This window comes from Petaurus breviceps, unplaced genomic scaffold, assembly GCF_028583685.1.
Source record: "Petaurus breviceps papuanus isolate PSGF00001 unplaced genomic scaffold, PetGlider_PUasm1.0 81, whole genome shotgun sequence".
Lineage (NCBI taxonomy): Eukaryota > Metazoa > Chordata > Mammalia > Diprotodontia > Petauridae > Petaurus > Petaurus breviceps.
This window is the reverse complement of record NW_027186546.1, coordinates 7094824-7122643: the sequence shown is the minus strand read 5'-3', so window position 1 is coordinate 7122643 and position 27820 is coordinate 7094824. Positions and strand designations below refer to the sequence as shown.

The following is a 27820-nucleotide window of genomic DNA, read 5'->3' as shown; positions in this document are numbered from 1 at the left end:
AAATCACTTGTCCCTCAAAGAGAATAGTAGTTGGGACACCAAATTCAGCCCTGAAGTGAAAATCTCTAGTTCCATTGACCTCAAGTGTTGGTCCAGAGGTAAATGAACACTGCCATTTATCCAACTGTAAACTGAGGATGATAGCAACACCTGCCTCCCAGGATTATTGAGAAAATCAAATGAGATAATATTTGTCAAGTGCTCAGTTCAGTTCCTGGCATGTAATAGGCACTTGATAAATTCTTGTTTCCTTCTTCATAAAACCAATCAATGGCATTTAGGCAAAGTATGTCTTTAGTGGAATTTCATACACTGTGACAGGCAGGAAGTCAAAGGATGCACTTTGGAGGGGGAGGGCAAGTTGGAAAAGGCCTTCCAGGCACCACCGAGGTCAAAACACTTGTGCAGTTGTATACTCCAACAGGGTTGTCGTGGACGCCAGGCTCCTTGTGAGAGCTTAGTAAATATTTAATGATGAGTTAAGGAGACTAGAAAGTAGAAACACCTGCATTTCCATTCCTCTTTCACTATGTGGGTTCTAAGATGTTTACTGTCAGAAAAAAAATTTCCTCTCCTACAGCATTAGATTAAGCTAGATCAAAGTAAAAAAGGCAAGCCAACATGAAGATTTAAACTCTTTTAGAGGATTACATTTGCTCAGAAAGTGTGAATAGCTAAAACTTCAGCGCAAAAAAAGTTCCTGTAACTAGGAATTCTTAATCTTTTTTATAACATGGAATCCTTTTTGGCATTTTGGTGAAACCAATGGGCCCCTTAGAAAGGCCTACACAAACTGCAGGCCCACAGGACACTTATTACATGCCAAACAATTTCAGGCAGCCTGGGAAAAAAAGTAGAGGAAAACATCCTTTGTATGTAGAGGAAATCTTTGGCGGGTCACAGGTTGTGCAGGCCTGCCTTAGAATAATACAGTTATCCCTTCCTCATCACGACTTTCCCCATCACAGTTTCAATATATTGTAGGTCGGCATAACAAATTAAATGGGGGGGAGGGGGGTAGTGGCTAGGTGGTGCAGTGAATAGAGCACCAGCCTTGGAATCAGGAGGACCTGAGTTCAAATCTGACCTCAGACACTTAACCCAAAAACTAGTCGTGTGACCTTGGGCAAGTCAACCCCAATTGCCCTCCAAAAAGCAAAAAACAAAAAAAGAAATTAAATGGGAATTTGCAGAAAGTTTTTAAAAGCTGCTTGTGAATGCAGAATCTATGAACAAATACTTTAAGCAAATTTTATAATAGGGTACTGTAAACACCCCTTAAAAGAAAAAGAAAAAATTCAGACTTCTTTCCTGGTACAAATGGAGGACCAAAAAATTTTATACCAGTTTTCCAGATCATGGAGGCACCATGCCCCTAACCTCTACAATGTGGAAGGGATAACTGTATTCTTAAACAAATGCAACAAAATTGGTAGGCTTGAAAGGAAACTATATTAAAATAAAGGAGCATTTTTTTTCTCCATCCAAGTCCGCAGATTCCTGGGTGGCAGGGGATAGAGGGGGTAGTCTGTAGACTGCAGGTTAAGTTGATTTAGAGCTTTAGAATTTTTAAATTGGAAGGGCCTTTTAATTCACTTCATTAACCTCCTCATTTTACAGAGGGGCTAAGTGACTTACCCAAAGTCACACAACTATGTAATGACTGAGCTACCGTGTTTCCCCGATAATAAGACCTATCCCGAAAATAAGCCCTCCCCTTACTGTGTAAGATTCCTCTAAAATAAGCCCTCCCCCGAAAATAAGCCCTATTGAGATCCCCTGCGCTACACGCTACATTACGGTACCCTCTGTATGCACCATCCCCCCCCCGGGTGAAACGCACGCCGCACTCCAAGCTGCATCCAATCAGAGCTGCAGCAGTGAGCACGTCATCCTGTTCTTCCCCAGTGATTTGCTTATTGAATAAAGGTACATTTTTTTGTTCACATTTACCTGTTTATTAAAATTGCTGTCAATGTTCATTAAAATAAGCCCTCCCCTGAAAATAAGCCCTCTGGTGTTTTTTCTGTCCAAAAAAATTTAATAAGATAGTGTCTTATTATCGGGGAAACACGGTAGATTGAAAACCCAGGCCTTCTGACTTCTGATTATAGGTCTCAGAGGAAGAATAGTATAATGAATGGAGTGCTGGCTGTAGAATCAGGGAGACATGTGTGTTCAGTCCTGCTTCACACACATATTAGCGGCTAAGTGCTATGGTAGAGACAATGCTGAAGCTGGAATCATCAAGACCTGAGTTCAAATTCAGCCTCAGACACTTGCTTGTGACCCTGGGCCAGTCACTTAAACTCCTGAAGCCTGTTTCCTCATCTGTAAAATGTAGATGCAAATCCCACCTACCTCACAGGGTTGTTATAAGAATGAAATAGCATTTGTAAAGTGCTTTACAAACCCAAAAGTGCTATAGCTATTATTTTTGCTGTTGTTATGGTCAGGAGTCAGGAAGACTCATCTTCTTGAGTTCAAATCTGGCCTCACACTTCCTAGTTGTGTAACCCTGGGCAAGTCACTTAACCCTGTTAGTCTCAGTTTCCTCATCTATAAAACGAGCTGGAAAAGGAAATGGCAAACCACTCCAGTATCTTTGCCAATCCATCCCAAATGGATTCTTGGAGAATCAGACAAGACTGACAGCCACTGAACAGTAAAGCTGTGTAACCACTTGCAACTCACTTAAACCCCTCTAAACCTTATTTTACTCTTCTGCAAAGCAAGGGGGTTGGACCAAATGACCTGTAAGGACCCTTGAAGTTCTAAATCAATGTTGTTTTATGAAAGTCTGGAGAACATAGATATAGTGCCAGAAGAGACCCTGGAACATCCCCTAATTTCACTGAGGAGGAAACTGGTACAAGACATGACGTGACTTGCCTGAGGGTCACACAGGGTGGGCAGTGCCAGAGTCTGACTCAGTTGCTTTGACGCCAAGTGTTGGGTAGGTCCACTTCTTATCCATGGGTTTCAACGTACTTTAAAAAAATATTAAGTTTACTTGTCCTTCATTAGGGATAGTGAAGGGGCTTTTCTGTTATGCTTTATCATCTCTGACCTCTGCTATCATGATGACCAAATGATGACCAACATTTGATAATGATTGTCAATGTTACTGGGCATTTTTTTCTCTCAGATTCAGAGAAAGAACATTCTTCTGGTTCTCTCACCTCTTGCTTATCTTATTCACTGATTCTGTTCCCTTCAATGCTGCACTTCCCAGAGTTCTGTCCTGGACCATCAATTTCTTCTTTCTATTTATACTTTCTCCCTTGGTAAATATTCGTGCCCAAGCATCAGCCATCATCTATGCAGGTGCCTCTCCATTCCTGACTGCAACCACAAGTACATCAACAACCATTTGCCAGACACTGAGCTAAGTATTGAGGGTAGAAAGGCAGAATCAGTCTGACCTCAAGGAGCTCAAAAACCAGGTACATATAAGATCTATACAGAGTAAATGGAAAGCACCTTCCTGAGGTGACCATAAAAGGCCTCTTTAGAAAAATGGGATTTGAGCTGATTCTTGAAGAAATCCAGGGGACTAAGAGGCAAAGGAGAAGAAGGAGAGCATTCTAGGCACGGGTAGGTAGCTAGTACAAAGCACAGAGATAGAGGCAACCAGGGGGCAGGGAACCTGTGGTCTCAGGGCCACATGTAGCCCTCTAGGTTCTCAAGTGCGACCTTTGAATCCATTTGATCAAAGGGCCACACTTAAGAACTTAGAGGGCCATGTGTGGCCTCAAGGCCACAGGTTCCCCACTGCTGGAGTAAACGGTCAAGGCCATTTGAACTGCAACTAGGTCAGTGTGGCTGAATTATACTGTGAGGAGGGGAGTAAAGTATAAGAAAGATAGAAAGATAGGGAAGGGGCCAGGTTATGGAGAGCTTTGAATGCCAAACAGAGGAGTCTCTGTTTGACCTAGTTGGTGATGGAGCTTGAGCAAGGAGGTAGAGGCGCTGACATGATCAGATCAACATTTTAGAGCACAACCCTGCAAAATTTTTTTTAAACAAATGGTAAAAATTGCTTTTACATCTGTTTTCTTTCACAATGTGACTAATATGGAAATGTTTGGCATGACTACAATATCAAATTGCTTGCCTTCTCAGGGCAGGGCAGGGAGAAAAGGAGGGTTAGAATTTAGAATTCAAAGGTTTTGAAAACAAATGTTAAAATTTGTTTTTACATGTAATTGAGGAAAATTTTTTAAAAGGGAAGGGTTGAGGAAAGGAAAGAGAAAACTACCCTGGCCTCTGGCGGGGCAAGGAGACCAGGTATGAGCCAACTGCGCCAGTCACTAGGTGATGAGGGCCTTCTCTTCTGCTTTTGCAATCATTTTTATTGATCTCTTATGGGCTCCATTATCAGGAAGAATCTTAAGTATTTTTCTCTTAGCTCTGTGTATTGCCGTTTTCTTAAAGATGTTCTGTCCATTAGCCCCAAGTGGATTGTAATGCTTTAATCTTGTTTTAATACTAAGAACTTTGCCCTTGTCAGACATTATTTTACGATCCTAGAGCATTGGGAAAGTTGAGATTACATATCTGGACATTCAACCAAAGTCGACTCACTCTACTGCTGATTTTCATGGTGAAATTTTCCACTGTAAAGTCATTCATAAAACTGTGCCATCTGACAGTGGGTAAACTAGCCACATTCCACACAATTAAAAATGTTCTTTCCACATAAGTCATAATTTTGTTGTTGTTCAGTTGTGTTCAATTCTCCATGACCCCATTTGGGGTTTTCTTTGAATATACTAGAGTGGGTTGTCATTTCCTTCTCCATCCCATTTTCTAGATGAGGAAACCAAGTTGAGTGATTTGCCCAGGGTCACTGCAAATGACCTGATGTCGAATTTGAACTCAGGACTTCGTGACTCCAGGCCCACCACTCTATCCACTGTATAAACTAGCTGCCCAAATGATAACATACAAAGTCACTTTGCTTTAAAGGCCAGGCTCCCATCCACTCTTCTTGTATTAACAGTACCAGAATCAGTAAATCCTAAAACACTTTTGACTTCAGTTTCTAAATTCCATGACATCTTCTTTTCTAGCATTGAAGCTCTTGTTTTATTTACGTCAGTGCCCAGAAAAATATAATTTTTTTTTTCGGTTTTTCTGTTATTATAACTATTAGAATTAAAGTCCTCAAGACAATACTTATCAACTTCTTTTTCATTTTCTGGCAGCAGTTTTTCCTTAAGAGCAGAATTAAAATTTATTTTCTGGGTTGAATGAACTTGGTTAGGTCAGCTTGGAAATTTTGTGAGTAATTATAGTCAGATCATAAAATCATTAGCTAATTTATCCCTAATAATGGAAAGAAGTCATTCATTTAAGCCTTGTAACTGCTATACCCCTAGTAGTTTTACCCTATTTGCTTAATATTTGGCTAGTCATGTTGACATAGTTCTCATTACTTTCTAATTTTCCATGTTCTCTTTTTCCACGTTCATATTAAAAAGACATTTACTTATTCTCATGAGAAAATCAGACTTCCTATCTAACTTTCTAGCTATTTCTGAACTGCTACACCATATCTCCACACAGAAATTCTGAGACTACATTTTATTCAATTTTATTTCATTTTTAACTTAATAACAAATCAATGTGAAATGAAATTCAAAACAAAAAATAACAGTTGTCCAATTATTCCTTCTCTCTCGTCTATCTTTGTTCATTTTCCTTAGGTATATTTCTCCTTCAGTACTTTATAAATCTGTGATTTTATCCCTGTCCTACAGCAATCTGGTAATTCTTCTACCATTTATTAGACAGTTTTCAGAAACTTGGGGAGATCTCCATGCTCCCAGGAGGCATCAGAATAGGACTTTTAATGAAAATTATTTATTCCCTCTCTCTTCCACCTCCCTCTCCTCTTGTAATAACGATAACTAACATATATATATATATATATGGGTATATACATACATATGTATACATACATACTGTTTAGGTATTATCATAAAACATTAATTGTATATATAAATAATATATATTTAATTTAAATACTAAATGTGTATATATACTTTTCTGAGTCCATCTTGTACATTATTTCTTTTAGGGTTACTTCCCTTTATCCAGCCCCAAGTATGTCTGTAAAATTCTATATTTTCCATTTAAAGAACTAGTGTTTTTTTAGTATGAATTTTAGAAAAGTGAAAATACATCAAGGATTTTGATCATTTCTAGGCATTTCTCTTCTGTAAATGATATTTCTGTGTATCCTGTTTGGACATGTCTACTACTAGATATAATATTCCTGTGTTTAAGTATATTCATTTACTCTCAGAACAAGTATATATTTCTTTAAATTTGTAGGGATAAACAGCAAAAAAATATGAACCCTTTATTTGTATTCTTTCTTTTTAATATTCTTGTTGAAAAAGAGTAGAAACTGTAAATGAAAGTTACTTTCCTCCTATTTCTTCAGTGCCTGATTTCAGGTTATCTTAGAGATTTTGAGCATTATCATTTTACAGTTGGGGAAATTAAGACTCAGGAAAGTTAAGTGATTTACCCTGCACTGTGCCTTCAGTTAAACAACAAACATTCTTTCAATGCCTACTCTATCTCAGGGCAGCTAGATGGTGTAGTGGATAAAGTCCTGGGCCTGAAGTCAGGAGGACCTGAGTGCAAATGTGACCTCAAATACTAGCTATGTGTCCTTGGGCAAGTCCCTTAACCCTGTTTCCCTCTTCTGTAAAATAAACTGGAAAAGGAAATGGCAAATAGATGCAGTATCTTTGCCAAAAAAAAAAAACCCTAGGTGGGGTCAGAAGGAGTCAGACACAATTCAATAACTATTTGTAAGTACCAAAGATGCAAAACCAAAAATGAAATAGTCTCTGCCTTCAAGGGGCTTATAGTTCTTAACAGGGGAAACAATGTGTTCATATATAAATATATTTTAAAATGTATGCAAGAGAAATGTAAAATAATGTGGGGGAGAAGTCAGTAGAGACACCAGCAATAGTCTCATAGAGGAAGTGGAACTTGAGCTACATTTTGAAAAAATATAGGGATTCTAAGAGGCAAAGTAAGGATGATGTGCCTTCCATGCATGGGGTCAGTATGATCTAAGAAAGAGATATGGGAAATGAATAGCCAATAGGGCTGAAGTGTGCAAAAAGAGGAGTCATGTTGAAAAAGCCTGGAAAGATAGTTTATGGCCAGATTGGGAAGGGTTTTCAATGCCCCCAAAAAGATGAGTTTTTATATGACCCTGGAGACAGTTATGTTGCAGTTATGGAGTCAGGAAGTGCCATGATCAGACTTGAGTTTTAGAAATAATAATTTTGCAACTCATTGGAGGGAGGGAAGAAGAGAAAGACTGGGGGCGGGAAGAAAAAAATAGGAGACTATTTGGATAGCAATCCATGAGAGAGGTGATGAGGGTAAGAACTAGGTTGTGAGCCTAGGAAGAAAAGAGATGTTGTAGGGGCAAAATTGGCAACATTGGTAGCTCTTTAAAGATGAGAGGGAGTGCAGTGTCAAGAATGACTCTTAGAGGGGCAGCTAGGTGGCGCGGTGAGTAGAGTGCTGGCCCTGGAGTCAGGAGGACCCGAGTTCGGATCCGACCTCAGACACTTAACACACACAAATAAAGAAAAAACCTAGCTGTGTGATCTTGGGAAAGTTACTTAAACCCAATTGCCCTCCAAAAAGCAAAAAAAAAAAGAATGACTCTTAGGTTTTGAACCTAGATGACTGGAAGGATGGTGGTGTCCTCTACAAAGAAAAGAAAGTTAGGAAGATGATGGAGTGGGGTAGAAAAAAGACAGTAAGTTCAATGTTAGACTTACTGAGTTTGAGATACCTACTTGCCATTCAGTTCAAAATGCCCAGTAGGCAGTTGGTGATATGGAAGTGAAATTTAGGAGAGAAACTAGGGCTAGATCTATGGATTTGTGAATCCTTTGAATAATGATAATTCTTAAACCTCAGGTGATCTAACAAAATCACCAAGTGAAAGGAGAGAAGAGAATAAGGTCTGCAGAACACCTACAGTTGGGTAAAAGAATGGAAATGAATAATGTAATGTAGCCAGAGAGGCTGAAAAACAGTTAAACAAGGAAGAAGAGAACCAAAAAGAGAGAAATGTCATGAAAACGTGGAGAGGAGCTAGTGTCCAGGAGAGAGGGCTCAAAGTAACACATGCAGCAGATAGGTCAATAAGGATGAGTACTGAGAAAAGACCATCAGATCTGACAATTAAAGAGATCATTGAGTTTTGATTGATGAGGTGAAAATGTGATTTCCAAGGAAAAGAGAAGAAGAAAAGAAGAAGTGGGCATATCTAGATGGAATGAAATTCAAAGGAGGAAGGGTTTTGTGTGATGGCCCAGAGGGGGAAGGGTCTAGGTAACAATGAGGAGCAAAAATCCTGTCAATAGGGGTGGCCAGGTGGCTCATCAAGTAAGAGCACCAGCCCCAGAGTCAGGATGACCTGGATCAAATCCGGGCTCAGATACTTAGCAGCACACCCAGAAACACCTGGCCGTGTAACCTTGAGCAAGTTACTTAACCCCAGTTGCTTAAAAAAAAAATCCTGTCAATATCTCCTCCAGGATCAGTGTATCAGGAGCAAAGGAAGATATATCCAGCACTGGAAAGGATGCATTGTACATAGTAGTAGCCTAATATGCATTTGATGAATTGAATATGACAATGAATTAATCAAAACCACGTGGGCCTAAGAACCCTATCTTAGATGATAATACCAAGAACTCATCAACAAAGGCTTTTTTGGAACAGTATTTGATCCTGATACATTAAAATTAAAAGTCATCTATCATTGACTTTTCTAGAACTTGAATCAATAGATTGGAAACCTAGTTTATAAAAAGTCAGAGATTCTACCTTTTTAAGCCATAAAAAATAAGAATTAGAGTTAGAAGGGGCCTTAGAGAACAACTAATCCAAATACCTAATTTTAATAAATAAGGAAACCGAGATCCAGTAAAGAAGCTTGTCCAAAGTTGTATGACTAAAAAGTGTTAGAGTTGTGCACTAATTTTACAGATGAGAATACTGAGTCCGCCCCATAGAGACTAACAGACCAGCCTAAGGTCACACCAATATAAGTAGAAAAATCTAGGAAATGAACTTCAGTTCTTATTCTCAATTCACTGTTGGTTCTTCTGCACCAGATTGCCCTTCTTTGTCACTAACCCAGGAGCGTTGCTTTTGAAGACTCAGTGCTTTGATGGTAGAGGAGGGGGAAATGTGCCTCATGATGATGTGGGTCTGGGCCAAGTTTTCTTTTTTACAATTAAAAGGATCTGGAAAAGCAAATTGCTGAAATTAGCATACATCTGTTGTTTGAAAAAAGATAAAGGTGATTTTTCCAGTTCCTTTATTATTGTCTTGGCTTTGCATGTTAGAGTACCTGTTTCAAAATCTTTGTTATTGCATATCCTTTTCCCATTGTGCAAGTACAAGTATGTTTTTAAATCACTAGTAAATATCCCTCGATTAAATATATAGATATGCATATTCACACACACGTATTTGGGGAGGGGAAGGGCATGAGAGGAAGCGTGATATAGTTGATAGATAGCTGGCCTCCAATTCAAGAATTGGAGGTTCAAACAAGTCACTTAACCTCTTGGTGCCCCCAGACAGCCCTAAAGGCTGTATGTGGTAGAGAAAGTACTATCCTGCATTGATAAAAGACTGTTCTTCACTGGAGCTCCCTACAAAGGTGAAACCAAAGGCCCACTCACATACATATTTACCACATCTATGATTTCATTTGTGTAAGGAGTTCCCAATGAGGAGCTTCTTCTACCAATGCAGATCAGTGTTTTCTCTACACATAGTCTTTGAGGGACCACTAGAACACTGAAAGGTTGTAACTTGTCTAAGGTCACACACCCAGAATTATTCAGAGGTCTTGTATGAGTGTGTGTGTGTGTGTGTGTGTGTGTGTGTGTGTGTGTGTGTGTGTAAGAGAGGCATCATGGCATAGTGTGGATAAAGGCCACCTGCCTTGGGAGTCAGGAAGATCTGGGTGCCAGTCTTAATTCTGATACCTACTGTTTATGTGACTCTGGGCTTGTCACTTAACTTTTCCCTGATTTGTTACATAAGCTACAGAGAAGGTGCTGATATTCATGTGTGTGTAGATGTGCACACACATCATATTTACATTGTGAAGCACTGGGTCCTGACATATGTGAGCTTTAACTCACTTAATCTCCCCCCAAGAACCAAGAAACTCTCTAAGACTCTTTGTTGCTGTGTTATAGAATAGAGTGTTATAATCTTCAATAGAAAAGCAGTTTCCATACCAGGAAGTGTCTGGCCAAACATAAATACTTTTGCAAAAAGTAAATGGCCTTCCCTCTATAATTCTCAGAGATGGAGATTTTCCATTTAGCAGTGAGTGCACAAGTGAAGAGCCTGGGATAGATGTCTAACCAAATATTGATTATTGCCTTCATTATGTGGAAGATATAAATTCAAACCTATAAATTACTAGGACTTTTCAATTTTTTAATTGGCTATAGTGCCCAGAATAGAATACCATGAGTATGTTTATAAAATTGGATGCTAATAAATAAATACAGTTTATTAAATAGTAAGTCAAATGCTTTCTTGTTAGACAGGGGTACTTCAGCATTACTCAATCATTCACTTCTTTCCAGAGGCCTTAATGTAATTGTGCTGTCAGACATAAGCTAAAAATGACCTTCCTTATAGAGTGGAAATTGGAACCTCAAACCCCACAAGACAGTTAGTGTTTTATTGTGTCATTAGTATAGGATGTGAATCATGGGCAGATATTCAGAAAATGCACTCTGATGACAGTATACTTTATTAATTATAAGGCCTGATGGGAAAGCTTTATGTAAGAGCCAATCTGTGATTTAATTGACACAGCACTAATGCCTCTAGGAACCCTAACCCCAGGGTGGCCTATGCTGCAGAAAACTGGGATATAAGAGTAAAATTAAATCATGAAAACACAAAGGAAAAATATTGTGAGGAAGAGGAAAGGGGGCAATTGTCTAATGAGGCTGAGGGGCCTATTCAGGGAACTTACCAACCAAGTCAGACTTTTAAAAGACACGTACAATCTTCTTGTAGAAAGAAGATTAAAGTGAGTACAAAGGCATGTCTTGGTTCTGTAAGAATATCATTCTGTGTGTCAAAGCTCAGAATGAGCCAGAATAGCTAAAGGCAACAAAAAAGGTTGTTTTCTTTTAGCAGGAGTGGTGAGAGTAAGCATGGTAAAGTGGCTAGAGAGATGGATTTGGAGTCCAGAGAATAAATGGGACAATGGACAAATAGATAGTATCAGAGGACAATAGAAGGCACGGCTTCTCAATTTTTATTTTGCTTCTCTTTTCTCTGCCAAGAAAAATAATCTTTGTGCTGGAAAAGCCTGAACAAAAAGTGGCTTAGAGAGAATTAATACCCAAGATAAAGAGGGAGAGTATAAAAGAGTTCCTATAGCTTCTCTTGATGAGTTGAAATCGCCAGGTCAAGACAGACTGACTACATCTTAAGTAACTGAAAGAAAGGATGGGTATGATGCCAAGCCACTGTCTCTGATCTTTAAAAGATGGTGGCAAATGAAATAGGGACCACAGAGGGAGAGAAAACGTAGAGAGAATTCATGAACCAACTTAGATTTTTTTTTTTATGTAGAAGGTGGAAGCAAGGCCTAATCCTGTAATGTTTCAGGCATACTGAGAACAACAAAGAGGGGCTCGGAGCTTTTGTTTCTGTTTTTGTAATTTATAAAAAAGCAGTGGATATAGAGAGCTAGTCTGGTTAGGAAAATGAGGGATCAAGTCTAATGTCGATACACAAATACTAACTCTGTGACCCCTACATAAACCCCTTAACCTCCAGGGCTCTAGGCCAATAGTGTCCAACTCAGATGGACATGGATTCCTGCAAGCCCCATACTGACTTCATTGTATTTTTATTTATTTTGTTAAACATTTCTCAATTATATTTTAATCTAATTCTGCCACACTCTTAAGAGTCAAGGGGTCTCGAGTTTACACTTCTGTTCTCAGCAGTTCTCTAAGCTGATCTGCCTTAGCACATTTCTCCCTGAGAATTTGCTATCCCAAAGAAATCCTAGATCCAATCCATTCCTATTTTTGGCTATATTGGGGAAAAGAAGGTTGGACAATTATAAGGAATACCATCTCATAAAGCCAAGAGAAGCCACAAAAGATAAAGCCAGTTTACCTGTCTTACTGGAAAGCTTTGCAAGCTATATAACTAATCCCAAGAGCATTTAAGGATGAAAAATGGAAAGAGAATTACAGAAAGAAGAAAAATGGAAAAGATTTGCAAAAAACATTTTGACAGATTGGTTATTTGTTTCTTCACCACCCGCATTAAGGATATTGAACTAACCATCACACTTAGACCCTAATATCATAATCCCTGAAGTGCTAACAGGGGAAGTAGAAATGGTACTAGAGATAATGATGGGAGGGAAAGCAAGAGGATAGAGAGAGGTGGTCCATTCTGGAGATGATACCATTATGAGGCCCCTGACAGTCTGAGATAGAAGATGTATCGGAAAGAAACATTCCAAAGGCATGGAAGAGATTCTCAAACCTTGCCAGTACTTCCAGAATAAAAAAAAAAGAACATCTACTGACCTATGTGCCAAATTTTATTATGATCCATTTGCACATGAATTGAGGGCACCCTGGGGAAAGCATTAGTAGGGAACTAGTAAGTGTGGGTCAGTCAACAAGTATTTATTGAATACTTAGAATGTGTCAGGCACTGTATTAAGGCAAAAGTAGTGCCAGCCTCCATGAAACACACAGTCTAATGAGGGAGATGAGGGCAGCTAGGTGGCACAAAGGATGGAGTGCCGGGCTTAGAGTCACCAAGATTCAACTTCATGAATCAAAATTGAGTCACAGACACTTATTAGCTGCGTGACCCTGGGCAAGTCACTTAACCTTATGTGCCTCAGTTCCCCATCTGAAATGAGTGAAGGAAATGGCAAACCACTCCAGTATCCCTGCTATGAGAACTCCAAGTGGTATCCCAAAGAGTAGGACATGACTGAACAATAATGAGAAAGAGAAAACCTATAGGGTAAATTGGAAGCAAGGCACTAGCAGTACAGGGGACGTAAATGATGCCTGACAATTTAACATCTCTATGGTCTCTCAGTTGACAAAGATGTCAAGAATTTAAGATCCACTATATTTATTGTTCATTGATTAAAAAAATTTTTTTTTTAATTTTTTAAATTCTACTTTGAAGGCTTTTTTTTATAACAAGGTGTCTTCCCATCCGTATAACAAGATTATTCAAAATTCTTTAGAAGATAGAACAAGAAATAACCCTTCTTAGTAACTCTCTGACAATAAACATTGTGCAAAGCATAAAACAGGGAAAGAAATGCTCACCAAAAGTGTTTGCCATTGGAATTAAGGAGATACAGCCCAGAGGCCAGGTCAAGAAGGTATTTCCTGGAGATTATGAGGAGGGATGCTCTAAATCTTCCCACTTGTGAATGACTCTGTTAATTACCGTACATGAAGTTCCAAGACATTTCAAAGCCTCCTAGAAAAGATCTGTAATCAGTCAATGAAATCTGTCCTGTCCACTCAGGAAAGGCCAAATATGAGAACAAAGTTCATTACACAGATTTTAATATGTGTCCAAATGGATACTTTACAGAACTTGTCCAACAGTGTATCTGCATTATTATATGTGTACATATATGTGTGCATGTGTGCACACACGTACAAGTGTGTGTCTGTGCATATATACATGTGTATACACACGTACATACCGTGTTTCCCCGATAATAAGACACTGTCTTATTAGTTTTTTGGACAGAAAAACACCAGAGGGCTTATTTTCAGGGGAGGGCTTATTTTAATGAACATTGACAGCAATTTTAATAAACAGGTAAATGTGAACAAAAAAATGTACCTTTATTCAATAAGCAAATCACTGGGGAAAAACAGAATGACGCGCTCACTGCTGCAGCTCTGATTGGATGCATCTCGGAGCGCGGCATGCGTTTCACTGGGGGGGGGGGGAACGGTGCATACAGAGGGTACCGCAATGTAGCGTGTAGCTCAGGGGATCACCTTCACTACAGTAGCAATCTCAATAGGGCTTATTTTCGGGGGAGGGCTTATTTTAGAGGAATCTTACACAGTAAGGGGAGGGCTTATTTTCGGGATAGGTCTTATTATCGGGGAAACACGGTATATACACTCATACATCCTAAATATAATCTCGGGTCAATGGCCAGGCATAAGAAAGAAAGAGGAAAACAGGCTGAATTGCTTTCAGGAAATTTCAAAGTACTTGCATCTTTTATTAACTTCAAGCTCCCTATAACAGCCAAGGCCCATTTTTACAAGGCAAATATTTTTTCAGTGTCTGTATAGCAAGCCAGACAAGGAAGACCACTGCCTTCAAATAACTGATGACGATCACACAGAGGGCAATGGAAAGACAGATGTTTGGTGTAAAGAGGCTGTGACATTAGCTAACAAGGCACTTGAAGGAGGACAGGAGTAAAAATATCATCGAGGATTTTATGACAGAAAGAGAACATGATGTGTGACTCCAAGGATGTGAATTTGAGTGGGGGAGGGGGGGAGTTAGAAAAAGAGAGTTAGAAGAGAAGTTAGAAAGGGAGTATGTGGGGTTAAAAATAATCATTTCTGTTTCAAGAATGTTGATTTTGAGCTAACTACAGGACAATTAGTTTGAAATGTGCAATAGGCAGTTTGCAGACATGTTGCTTGTCATGTAGGCCTGGGATGTAGGAGAGATTCAGGCTGAATAAATGGATGTGAGAGTCCCCTTCATAGGCAGGATAATTATACCCATGTGAGCTGATGAATTTACCAAGAAACAGAGTGTAGAGAAAGAGGAGAATAGAATCCAAGACTGAACCTTGTGCAGCAAGAGAATGTAGAAATCATCTAATTGACTTTCTGTTTGACCCCCAATAAGAGCTAATTGTCATAGCTAGCAATTATCTAGCACTTAAAGCTTTGCAAAGCCTGTTCCCACTAAACCACATTACTTCTTATGGCCTTCCCCAGTAGGCTGGGCCACTGGAATTGTCAGTGACCCCCCCCCCAAGAATCCAAACCAGCCCTTGGCCTTTCCCTGTCCTGAAGGCTCCTTGGGTTTGATTTCTTTCCATCCCTCCCTCAAAGGTATGAAGTGTATCCTCTTCACTCAGAAAGACCAAACGTGAGAACAAAGTTCATTACATAGATTTCAATATGCATCCAAATGAATACTTTATAGAACTTGTCCAACAGTGTGTATGCATGATTATGTGTCTGTGTGTGTGTGTGTGTGTGTGTGTGTATATATATGTGCATGATGTGTGTAAGATGTTTACCATTTATTTTGGAAGTCTGTAGTTAAAATTTTCAAAAAGTTCATAAGCCCCTTAAGACTTGACTCTGCAGTTATAGGCACCTGCCATCAGTTGCCTCAGTCTTACAGTCATAGTATCTATGACCTAGAGCCAGAAGCACCTGAGAGGCCATCTAGTCAACCCTCTCATTTTAGAGATGGAGAAACAAAGCCCTGGAGGACTATGTGACTTATCCACAGTCCTAAACATCCAAGGTGGGATTTGACCTCAGATTCTCTGGGTCTAAAGTCAGTACTGTCTCCCCTACATCATGAAACTTCAAAATTCACATGTGTTTTTTGTTTTGTTAACACAAATTTAAATTAGTTACAGCAAAGAATCGTAATTCACCAGACCTGGAGTGGCACTAGGAAAACCTTGGCTGAAGAACAGGCTTCGTAAAAAAAAAAATCTGGACATCCCACAAGTGAAAACCAGAGCCAACAGTGGGGTATAATCATCATGCCAAACTTTCCATTGCCCTCTATAAATGTCATGCCAAACTTTTTCCTTCCCATTTTTTTCAAGAAACCCTAGAATGCCTTGCTGTTGGCCTAAACCCAAGCATTAGAGAGAAACAAATTATCATTAGAAAATGATGAGAGACAAACAAGTGATTTGCCCCTAGCTTAGTATGGGATGAGGACCAGATTGAGCTGTTTTGACAGATTTATTGCGTAGCCAAAGAAAAGCATCAGTAGTATTAAATGTGACATTCAACAAGCTATATATCACCATTCTTTTTCTATTAATGCTTATTATTACAACACATATTTAATAAGTATTATCACTGAAATAAGCTTGTATCCTATCTCAATTCCCAGATATATATCCTAAATTACATATGGGAAATGATGAGAAGTTGAACCTGAGATAGTTTGAAAATGCTAGTTAGGGTTATTTATCCAACACGTGTCTGTTTGTCACACAGACACATTTTAATAATCCTTTGATGATTTGTAAATTTTTCAATAGGAATTGTTCTAGGAATTCATTAAGATCTGTAAGCTGTTTCTTTGCACTTGCATAGAATTTTTCATCTAATATTGTTGTCAGTGAAAAGTGGAGAAGGTCTTGAGGGGAGGTGGGAGCACATGAGCCTGTATTTTAAGTGTTATTACCATTTGTTCTCTGGAGCACTTAAAAGAGATTCCACCTACTCTATTTTATATAAAGGCTCTTGTTATTTTGAACAGAGACAAGGTTAAAAGGATTTCATATAATACTAATGAGAGTAGATGTTACTAGAAGAATCTTGTTCTGGGTGGTGCATTTTATGAAGGATGCTTGAAAGCTGGAGAGTGTCCAGAGAAAGGCATCCAGGATGGTTAAAGGCCTCATGGTTATGGTACAAAGGAAAGAGAATTGACTCTGGAGTCAAAGTATCTGGATTCAAATCCTGACTCTGGTGCTTACTATTTGTATGGCCTTGGACAAGCACCTTTACCACCCTGGGCATTGATTTCCTCATCTATAAAATAAGGGAGGATGGACTAGAACTCTGAGGTTCCTTCCAGAACTAGATGTAGAATGACATTATACATACAAAGATGACGTGGAAGGAAGTAGAGGCATCTTTAGCTTGGAGAAGGGAAAACTCGCCATAGGGAACATGGTAGCTATCTTCAGATATTTGGAGGGCTGTTACAGGGAAGAAGGATTAGACTTGTTCTTTTTCCTCCCGTAGACAAAACTAGGAGCAAGGGTTAAATGCAAAGAGGAAAACTTATCTTGAAATCAAGACAAACTTCTAATAATAGTTCTGCGCAGAGTGTAATGGGCTGCTTCAGGAGGAGGTGGGTTCTCCATTAGAAGTTTTCAAGAAGAAGCTAATAATTGGTATCCTTGTAAGGTGTGTTCTTTGGGGGCATCAATTGGACTACTGAGGGCCTGAAATTTATGCTTGATATCAATAAACATGCCTGCTACGTGCCCACCACTGCCCTAAGCACTGAGGACATAGAACGAAGAAAAGATTCCTTGCCCTCAAGGAGCTTACAATCTAATGGAGGAGACAAGATGCAAAAAAATTTTTACAAAGCAAGTAATATGCAGGATAAATAGGAAATGGTTGAAAGAGAGAAGGCACTGGAATTGAGAGGGTTTGGAGGAGGCTTCCTGTAGAAGGTGGGGTTTTAGTTGGAACTTAAAGAAAGCCAGAGGGAGGTTGGCGATCAGAGTGGGGTAGGGAGGGAGAGCATTCCAGTCATGGCATCAGGAAGGGAAAATGGCCAGAGCAAAGAGTTGGGGTGTCTTATTCATGTGATGACCAGGAGGTCAATATCACTGGATCAAAGAGTTATATGCCAGGGAGTAAGGTATAAGAAGATTGGAAAGGTGGGAGGGAGGTATGTTATGAAGGGCTCAGGGCCAAGCAGAGAATTTTGTGTATGATCCTGGAAGCAATAGGAAGCCACTGGAGTTTATTGAGTAAGGGGGTGATGTGATCAGACCTGCACTTTAGGAAATCACTTTAGTGGCTGAATGGAGGATTGGAGTAACTGTGGAGAGACTTGAGGCTGAGGTGGGCAGATCCACCATCAGGCTATTTGTCCAGGTGTAAGGTGATGGAGGCATTCTCTAGAGTGGAGGCAATGCCAGAGGAGGGGAGGGAGCATATTCCAAAAATGTTGCAAAGGTGAAATCAACAGGCCTTGGCAACAGATGGACATGGGGGAGTGAAAGATAGTGAGGAATCTAGGATGCATCCTAGGTTGTAACCCTGAGAACTGCGAGGGTGGTGTTACCCTTTACAGTCTCAGGGAAGTGGAGTGGGGAAAAGTTTAAGAGGAAAAGGTAACTAGTTTTGTTTTGGACATAATTGAGTTTAAGATGGTCACAGACATCCGGTTCAAGATATAGGAAAGGTAGTTGGAGATGTGAAATTGGAGGTCAGCAGAGAGATTGGGGCAGGATAGGAAGATTTGAAAATCTTCAACATGGAGATGGTAATTAAATCCATGGGAACTGATGAAATCACCAAGTAGTATAGAGGGAGAAGAGAAGAGGGCCCAAGATAGAACTCTAAGAGACACCTACATGTGGCCAATCCAGCAAAGGAGACAGAAAAGGAAGAGAACCAGGAGGGAATGATGTCTCAAAAATCTAGAGAGAAGAGAGTCTCAGGAAGAAGAGAGTGATCAGCAGTATCAAAGACTGCAGAGATGCCAAGGAGAATGAGGATTGAGAAAAAGGACATTGGATTTGGCAACTCCAAGATCGGCTATAACTTGGGAGTGAGCAGTTTTGGTGAATAGTCAGGTCAGATTCAGAAAACTTGCTAATAAGTAGTGCTATCCAAAGTGGAAAGGGCTGCTTCAGGAGACAGTGGATTTCCCCTCCTTTGGAAGTCTTCAGGAAGAAACTGGAGATGAGTGTACTTAGGGGGTTGTTCTTTGGGGCATGAGTTGGTCACTAAGGAACCTCCAACCTCCCAAATTCTGTGATGCTGTAAGTTTTTCATGGTCTGTTTCTCTATCTATAAAATGAAGAGGAAGATAGTAGGAAGAGACAGGGTAGGCATAATTCTGGCCTCCGACTTACCCTCCTGGAGATTTCAAATACTCAGGTTTTTGTTTTATTTTGTTGTTGTTGTTTTCAAAATAATCTTTGAAAAAGTTCTTGTCACAGTTTCAAAATACACACATGTACTCATCATCCCCACCCATATACACAATCCCCACTTCCACACATCACCCACTTAAACCCACACCCTTACCAAGCATACAGACTTAGCTCCCTACTCACTCTCTCCTTCACATATACACATAACCCTCCACCCCCACGGGTCCCTGACTGCACGCTTCAGAAGGCCAGTTGTTTCTTCAAAAATATTCATTGTAAGCTTTGAGAGTACACTGTATCTACTTTTTAAAGTAATACAGACTCCCACATAGTGCAGAAGTGTTCATTTTAAGAGCAGCAGAGCCGAATGGGGATGGTACTTAACAGTTTATTACTATATAATATATACTATATAACTATATAAGAAACAGTTTCAGTGTGCAGCCCCCACTCCCTCAGCCACAGGTAACTTTGTAACAGTTTTCACATTGCAGTCAAGGTCCCAGGGCAGGGACCCCCACCTGCAGCCCTTTGAGGACCTAGAGGGCTACAGGTGGCCTTGAGACCAAAGCTCCCCACACCTGGCCCAGGGCTTCTTAAGCCTCAAAATTTAAATAGAATTTTAGACAAAGAGCCAGCTGGCACCAGAGACTGTCCTGGGGAGGGGAGAAGATAATAATGTTGTAAGAACCAGAAAAACTAGGCTGTTTCTGTAATTGGTGGTCAAGGACATGGGGGAACTTGAGATTAATTGTGCCTGTCCAGCAAAAAGCTGGGGCAGTGGAGTAAAGTACAATACCCAGGCTCTGGCTTTATCACATGCATCTTTGAGGAGCTGTGGCTGTACCAGTCAAACCTGTTCACTCAGTATTCTAGCTAACTCGTCTCCTATCCGGATGCCCTCAGAGGGAGAAATCATCCCCCAAAAAAGATAGGAAAAACACAGAAAGACTGAAGTGGAGGGAACTTCACAGGTCAGCTACTCTAGCCTCTTCATAATAGATCAGGAAACCAAGGCCCAGCTTCTACTGATATAGTCATGCTCATACCCAAGGAGCCCAAGTCTTAGATTCCCCATCTGATATTCTTTCCACTGTATCATGCTGCTATTTAGTCACTGCTACAGGTGCCTATTCATCTTAGGGTCAGCAGAACATAAATTTCTATCAAGAAGGAATCTATTCTAACTTCCCCCCCCCCCATTTTACAAATGAGGGCACTGAAGGTAAGAGTTTTAAGTGACTGCCTGTGGTTGCACAGTGAGCATTAGAGGTAATGTGTTGGTGTTGGAGTCGAAAAGACCTATATTTAAAATCCTATGCCCTATGCCATCCTGTGCTTCTTGAGGAGCAAATAGCATCTGGCTTCTTACAGATTGATTTGGGTCTTAACCAAGATGGTTTGACACATTGTGCCGTGTTAATCAGAACTGGGGTAAAGGCTTGTTCAGGCAGCAATTCCTGGTAGAAAGCAGTGGGGAGCAGTGAAATAAATGACCAGTGATTGGAATCACTGTTCATGAACAACCCCAGAGTTGACCATTTCATTACTGGGTCAATAGACTCCAAATATCTGCCCTTCTCTCAGTGCTATTCAGCATATTTATTAATGACTTGAAAACCGTCATGGATGGAAAATCTACCAGATTTGCTTGTAATTTGAAGCTTGGAGGGATAAATAACACATTGGTTGACAGTTAAAACCCAGAAAGATTCTGACTAGATCTAGGCTAGAACACAAGGCCCAATCAAATAGGATAAAACTTATTATCAATAAATGGAAAAGGCCACGCCTAAGTTCAAAAAGTTGATACCAATCAGCAAAAAGCTGATCAGGATGATGAAGTTTTCAAGGTATCATATGTGAGGGTTAGCTCAAGGAACTAGAAATATTTAGCCTAGATAGGAAGGGACTTTGGGGAAAATAATCAGCAAGCATTTATTAAATACCAACTGTATAACAAGTTGTTGTTTGTTCTTTGTTCTCAAAGAAGACCAGGAAGGTGATGCCATGACTTGCAAGTGAATTGGATTTGAGTGAGGGAGGTCTATGCAAAGTCACCAGCCTCATTTTCTCCTCTGGAGCCATCTGGGTCCAATGGCATGATATCAATCAGGAAGACTAGAGATGACCCTGGACACTGTGGGAGACCTTGGCCTTTTTAAGCTAAGGTCTTTCCCAGTTGTCAATACTGTGCTAGGCACTGGGGATACAAAAAAAAAAAGACATACCCCTGCCCTTAAGGAGCTTACATTCTGTCTTCAAATATTTGAAAGGTTGTCACATGAAAAAAGAATCTGATTTGTTCTGAGTGACCAGGACAGGACTAGGAGCAAGAGGTAGAAGCCACAGAGACAAAACTCTCAAATTGATGTAGGGAAAATTTTCCTAACAGTTGTTGGTTAGGCTCTCAGTCATGTCTGACTCTTTGTGACTCCGTGGACAATAGCATGCCAACACTGTCCGTTGGGTTTTCTTGGCAAAGAGTCTGGAGTGGTTTGCCATTCCCTTCTCTAGTGGATTAAGGCAAACAGAGGTTAAGTGACTTTCCCACTGTCACACAGCTAGTGAATGTCTTGAGGCCAGATTTGAGCCAGGTCTTTCTTACTCCAGACCCAGGGCTCTAGCCACTGAGGCATCTAGCTGCTCTCTTACAGAACTACCTAAAAGTGGAATGAGATGCCTTAGGAAGTAGAAGTCTGCAAGCAAAGACTGGATCACTACTTGTCAGAGACGCTGCGGATAGGATTTTGTTAAAGTATGAGCTGAATGAGATAGCCTCCAGAGTTCCTTCCAACTCTAGGATTCTGAGATTCTGAAATAAGATCATCTTCCATCTCTCATATGCTAGATCAGTGCTTCTTAAACTGTGGGTTTCAACCCCATATGGGGTCATGAAAAATTTGGCAACAGTAGAAGGTTTCTGAAAGTGCAACAGCCAGAAACTGATTCAAAATCAAACACGTAATGAATCCGAAGTGTTTTTGGCAGCACTTACCTGTGTTGCATCTTGCAACTTCACTGCAGCCTTGGTTCTGAACACACAGCATGCACACTTTGCACTGTGTGTGCCCTCAGTGCCAGCCAGTGCTGACAAAACATGAAAAGGGGTCAGGAGTGGAAAACATTGAAGAAGCCCTGTTCGAGATTACTGTATGTTCAAACTACCTGTTTATACTATAGTTATATATTAAGTTCTTAGAGGGATGGGACCACATCTTCATCTTGTATCCTTCTCAGTAACTTACTAATCTATGCAGACTAGGTACTCAATATGATGAATGCCTTACTCCCATAGTCTGGAGTCTCAGTTTTCAAAAGGTTCTTCTCACTGGGACACCTACTGTCAATTAGTCATCACCAGTTAATTAGCCCCTATAGTGCATTTATGAATGCTTCTCTGTCTGCCCTTTGTACAAATTCAATTAGATCAACACCCTTGCCCATAGCCCAGTTTTCTGAGTCTAAATCAAAGGCTTCCCACATTAGCAAGAGAAGTGAACAGATAATCCACTCACTATACCTGCCACCCTTCTGATGTACTGAAATGCTGCACAGCACTTAGGTGGGATGAATAGAGTCATTGGGTAATGTAAGCTTTATTTGCATTTGTGTACTCTGTGTACTTTGTGTTCTCTTCATAAAGGTCTTCAACATTTTCCCCTCCTTTAAAGATATTTAAGTAATTTTAAAAGAAATTCTTAAACTTTCTTGTATTGGGAAGAAAAAGTCACCATTGTTTTCTTTTCCTTAGGAAAACCTCTTCTTTGTGATGGAATATCTCAATGGAGGAGACCTGATGTACCACATCCAAAACTGCCACAAGTTTGATCTTTGTAGGGCCACGTAAGTGCCATCTAATGGTTAGAATTTTCCTCATTACCGTGGCTGCTAAATGTGTATTGAGTGACCAGAGGGCAGAAAGCACTAACTCAACCCAAGCATAATGGATAAAAAAAAAAAAATGTCCTCAGTCAGGAAAACTTTACCCTGTCTAGGTAGCTTTGGTTTGGTTACTTTCTTAGTGATGCCAGCAGCTCTCTAAAATGATAATAATTGCATAATGACTCTTTATTTGCATTGGTAAAAGGAACTTTGTCACTGGAAGTTCTCTCTCCTTAACTGTTTGCTGCACACCTCCAACCAGATTCTCCATGGTCATCACAAACTCAACATGTCCAAAACCAGAACTCATTATCTTCACTCCCTGCATCTGCCTTTGTTCCAAATCTCTCAGTTCCTTTGAGGGCAATACCATCTCCCTAGTTATTATTTTCCCAGTCACTACAGCCAAATTCCAGGATAAAATTCCACCTCGGGGAATGTGTCCAATAGGAAAGCACTCTCTTGTGAGGCTTCCACTGTGAACCTTTATTGTTTTACCTTTCCTGGTCTTTAAATTTGCCAATTAATTTCTTACCAAGCTTGTAACTATGTTCATTTCTACATAATTTGGACAAGTACCCTGTGAGTTTAGGTCAACTTGACTGGACTCAGTGCTTGGGGTGCGGGGAAAGAAGAATGTTGAAGTCTGGCACCATGGAAAGAACAGTAGACTTGGAGACAAAAGCTCTGTATTCAAATCCTCTTTTTTCCATGTCACTGAAACACAAAGTCAAAAGAGATCTCAAAACTCAACTATTCCAATCAAGATCTAAATAAGAATCTTTACTATATGCTCCACAAAGTGGCAATCTAGAAACTATTTGATTGAATACTTCTGGTGACAGGAGAACTCACTACACCTTCTGAGGCAGATTTCTACTTTTAAAAAACTGTAATTGTTAAGAAAGTTTTCCTTATATGGGGCCAGAAACGGCCTTTATGTCTTCCATCTGTTGCTATTAGCTCAGCCCCCTGGGGCCAAGCAGAGCAAGTCTCATCCCTGCCTTCCAGGAAGGATTCCAGCCCTTCAGATACTTGTAGTCAATTTTTATGGGCTCCTGAGCCTTCTCCTTCCCAGACTAAAGGTATCCAGTCTTCTTTGGCATGGGCACCAGTTCTTTCATCATCTTGGTCACCCTCCTCCTAATATACTTGTCTGTCCACGTCTCTGCTAAAATGTGCACAGAAGTCACCAGATGTACCACCAGAGGACATAATCAGATGAGGGCAAAGATTAATGGAACTAGTTTCCATTATGGATACTTGGCCTCTCAGTGCAGCCTGAGAACATGTTAGCTTGGTTGTCTATTAACATCCCATTGTCTCAGATTGAGCAGGCAATCTACCTAAATTCTAGATGGCAAGCTCCTTGAGGGTAAGGACTAACTTTTCCCTCTTTTTATATCCCTTCACTTAGGACAGTGCCTGGCACATAGGAGGTGCCTAATAAATGTTTATTAATTGATTCTGTATTTTTTCACACATATTATTATCTAGCTACTCCTCTACTTTCCTGTACTAGAACAGTTTATTTTCAAACCCAGACATTGGATTTTATGTACATCATTATTAAATTTCCTCTTACGGAATAGTTCTAATCTACAAGATTTTATTGGTTCCTGAGTCTTTTATCAAGCATGATTATCTAACCCTTCTAGCTTTGTGCAAAAGAGAGATATTATAAGTATGCCCTCTATGGTTTCATCCAAGGCACTGATGAAAATACAGCACAAAACCAAGGACAGTTCCCTTTGATATTCCAAGAGAGAACTATCTCCAGTTTGAGATCTCAGTGATGATTACTCTTTGGCTCCAACTTTTAACCAAGTCTGAGTCAAATTAATTGTATTATCATCTAGCCTACCTTTTTTCTTCTTGTTCGAAATGACAGCAATCCAGCCTTTCTTCCAACTCTTCCACAAGGACCATATGAAAGATTGTTGTTAAATGCTTTGCTGAAATGCTGCGTCTAGACATTCTCTGATCTTGTTGTACCGTCTGAAACTGAAGTGGTTTGTTATTTCCTTCCCCAGCTCATTTCACAAATGAGGAAACTGAGGCAAACAAGGTTAAATGACTTGCCCAGGGTCACACATCTAGGAAGTGTCTGTGGTCAGATTCAAACTCAGGAAGAGGAGTCTTCCTGACTCTAGGCCTGGCATTCTATCCACTGCACCACCTTAGCTGCCCTTTCCCTGATTTACTGGCCTAGTTATACTATGAGCAAAGGAAACAAGGTTATTCTGTCAAATTTTTTTTAACTCCCAATGATCACTGACTGCTTCCCTTTTCTAAATGCTTACAAGCCATATCTCTAAAAGATATTCTTAAATCCTGCCAGGTGTCAAAGTCAAACACATCAGAGTATAATTTGCATACTCCACTTTGTTTACTTTTTGAAAATCAGAACATCTGCCTGTTACCAGTTCTGTAGCATCTTTTCTCATCCTCCACAATCCTGCAGAGATCATTGTTGATGGCTCAGAATCACATCTGATGCTTTTTAATACTCTGAAAATGTAGTGTAAATTTAACCAAGCCTAGTAACTTGAACTCCTTAAGAACAGCTGTGTACCTATGTGCTTCAAAGAAATGTTTAAAATATTAAAGATAATACTTTGGATATTTCTAATCATAAGTGGTCATCTCTGAAAATCTAATTTTTATAATTTTATTAAAACCACAAAAGAAAAAAATGTATATGCCATTCAGTTCAAAAGTAGCCTGGAAAAACAGTTGTTTAAAATGCTTCAGTAATGATTCCTGGTTCTCAATCTTCCCCCCAGGTTTTATGCTGCTGAAATAATTCTTGGACTACAGTTCCTTCATTCCAAAGGTATCATCTACAGGTATGTTCTGTTCCTTTAAAATTAGTAGGTTTTTTTAAAAATTCTGCTTAATTCATCAGAGTTGCACTGACCCAACTGACTGACCATCTGTTTGGCAAGGAGGCAGCATGCCTTCATGGTTGGATATTCTGTACCTATATCTTGTGTACATACATCAGTGATTTAAGAATCTGGGATTTTGTCATTTTGGGAGCTCTCTCTATTATGCACTCTTAGCCTAAAATTTAGAGAGGTTAAGTGACTTGGTCCATGATGGTACAATGAAGCAATATTTGAAACTAGGCTTTCTTGATTGCAAGTTTAGCACTCTATCTACAGGGCCACCCTGCCTCTCAGAATTTAGTATCTATCCAGAAAAATGGTACCATATTACTACCTTTTCCATCATTTCTTCATCTTCTTAACCCTTTCTTTTTTATCCCCTCACCTTGGTGCTGCTTGCTTCTTCACATCTATTTATGTTGGAGACAATTTTTCTATTTTAAAATTTCATTCTTGCTTCTTTGCATGCAATTCTATAAGAGGTCAAATGTTCTAAAGGTGGGGGGAGGAAAAAATGGAAATGTCACTGAAAGAAGAAGCAGAAGATTCATCTTCCTAAGTTCAAATCTGACCTCAAATACTTACTAGCTGTGTGACCCTGGGCAAGTCACTTAACTCTGTTTGCTTCAGTTTCCTCATCTATAAAATGAGCTGGAGAAAAAAATGGCAAACCACTCTGGTATCTTTGCCAAGAAAAACCCAAATGGGGTCACGAAGAGTCAGACATGACTGAAAATGACTAAACAAGTTAACAACAATAACAAAAAAGGTTTTATGTTCACCACAGAAAGAAATTCTGTACTCCGCACTTTAGACACAAACCTGCCAAGAACAATTTGTATTAAATTTGAGTAAGCATTTGTGCTTAGAGAAAAACAGTACCAAAGACAGACATTCCAGAACCTACCCTATGACTCTGAAAATCTCTAACACAAACCATTCCACAGTTACAGTTATATTATTCACAAACAACAAATGAAACTCCACAAAGAGATAAAATATAGTTGTCATACTCCAGGTAAAGTTCAATTAACAGGTTGCATCATAAAAACTAAAATTTAATTTTTTTTAAAAAAACCAATAGTCATTTCACTTTTTGGCATACAATTAAAAGAATCATTTTCCTGAAACCATTTAGTCTCTTTTTGATCACTCCCTTTAAGGATGCTAATTTTCAACAGGTCCAAGGTAGAGATACTTCCCCAGAAGTAATCAAGATTTCTTTCTTCCTTAGTTTGATGATTACCATAATCTCATTAATGTGGATCAAACCAGAGCTCCTATCCCTAGTGTAGTCTCTGTCCTAATTACTTCATGTAGAAGGCCTTTCTTGGGATGATCTAGAGAAAAGGGAGCAGGCCTCCTTTTGGAACTGACAGTTAAAGAAAGGCTGATAAGATTTCTCTTCCAGATTAATCCAAAGGCTTCAGATAATTTGAAAATATGTACAGGGAAGAAAGAAGAAGAAGGGCTAGTCTCCTTCCATACACATCAGTGTACTCTATTTAAGAAACAGTTTTAAATGAATTTTAGAAAGATTTCCATCAAGAATGGTTAAATAGAACTTTGGGTGCCTAAAGGAATTTAGTTTTAATTATTCAGGAAACATACTTATGTGGAACATCATTTTGACAATAAATTTCAAATTTTTATCATGTTTGTGCTATATACTAGGTACTATACTAAGTACTAGAGATAGAACAATATCGCACTCCATGCATTCAAGGGGATTGTTTTATAAGAGCTAGGAGTAGGTAGGGGAGGGGGAGAATGAATATAAATAAGTATAATATAAAGTAGATGGAAACAGACGCCAAGAAAAGTTGTAGAAGGAGAATCATTAGGACTTGACAAGTGATTATAATATAAGGAGTGAGAGAGAGGGAAGGGTCAAAGATGACTGAGGTTTCAAGATTGAGTGCCTGGAAGATTGTAGTATCTTCAGTGGGAAAAGGTGTAGGGAAAGTTTAAGGGTAGGGAATAAATCATTTTAGACATTATTCACAGCCATTTCCAAGTTCTAGAGACAATCACAACCCATACTCACAGAGAATTTAGCCAGGTA

The 27820-nt window shown here is 39.6% G+C and overlaps 1 protein-coding gene across 1 annotated transcript in view; it reads left to right on the top strand.

Annotated features, from left to right (window-relative positions):
- LOC138176134 (protein kinase C theta type) overlaps positions 1-27820 on the top strand; it is a 132747-nt gene that overhangs the window by 51726 nt on the left and 53201 nt on the right. Inside the window, exons 12-13 of the mRNA XM_069106902.1 lie at positions 22734-22825; positions 25651-25713. Of these exons, the coding sequence (XP_068963003.1) occupies positions 22734-22825; positions 25651-25713 (155 nt within the window). The remainder of the gene's footprint in view (positions 1-22733; positions 22826-25650; positions 25714-27820) is intronic.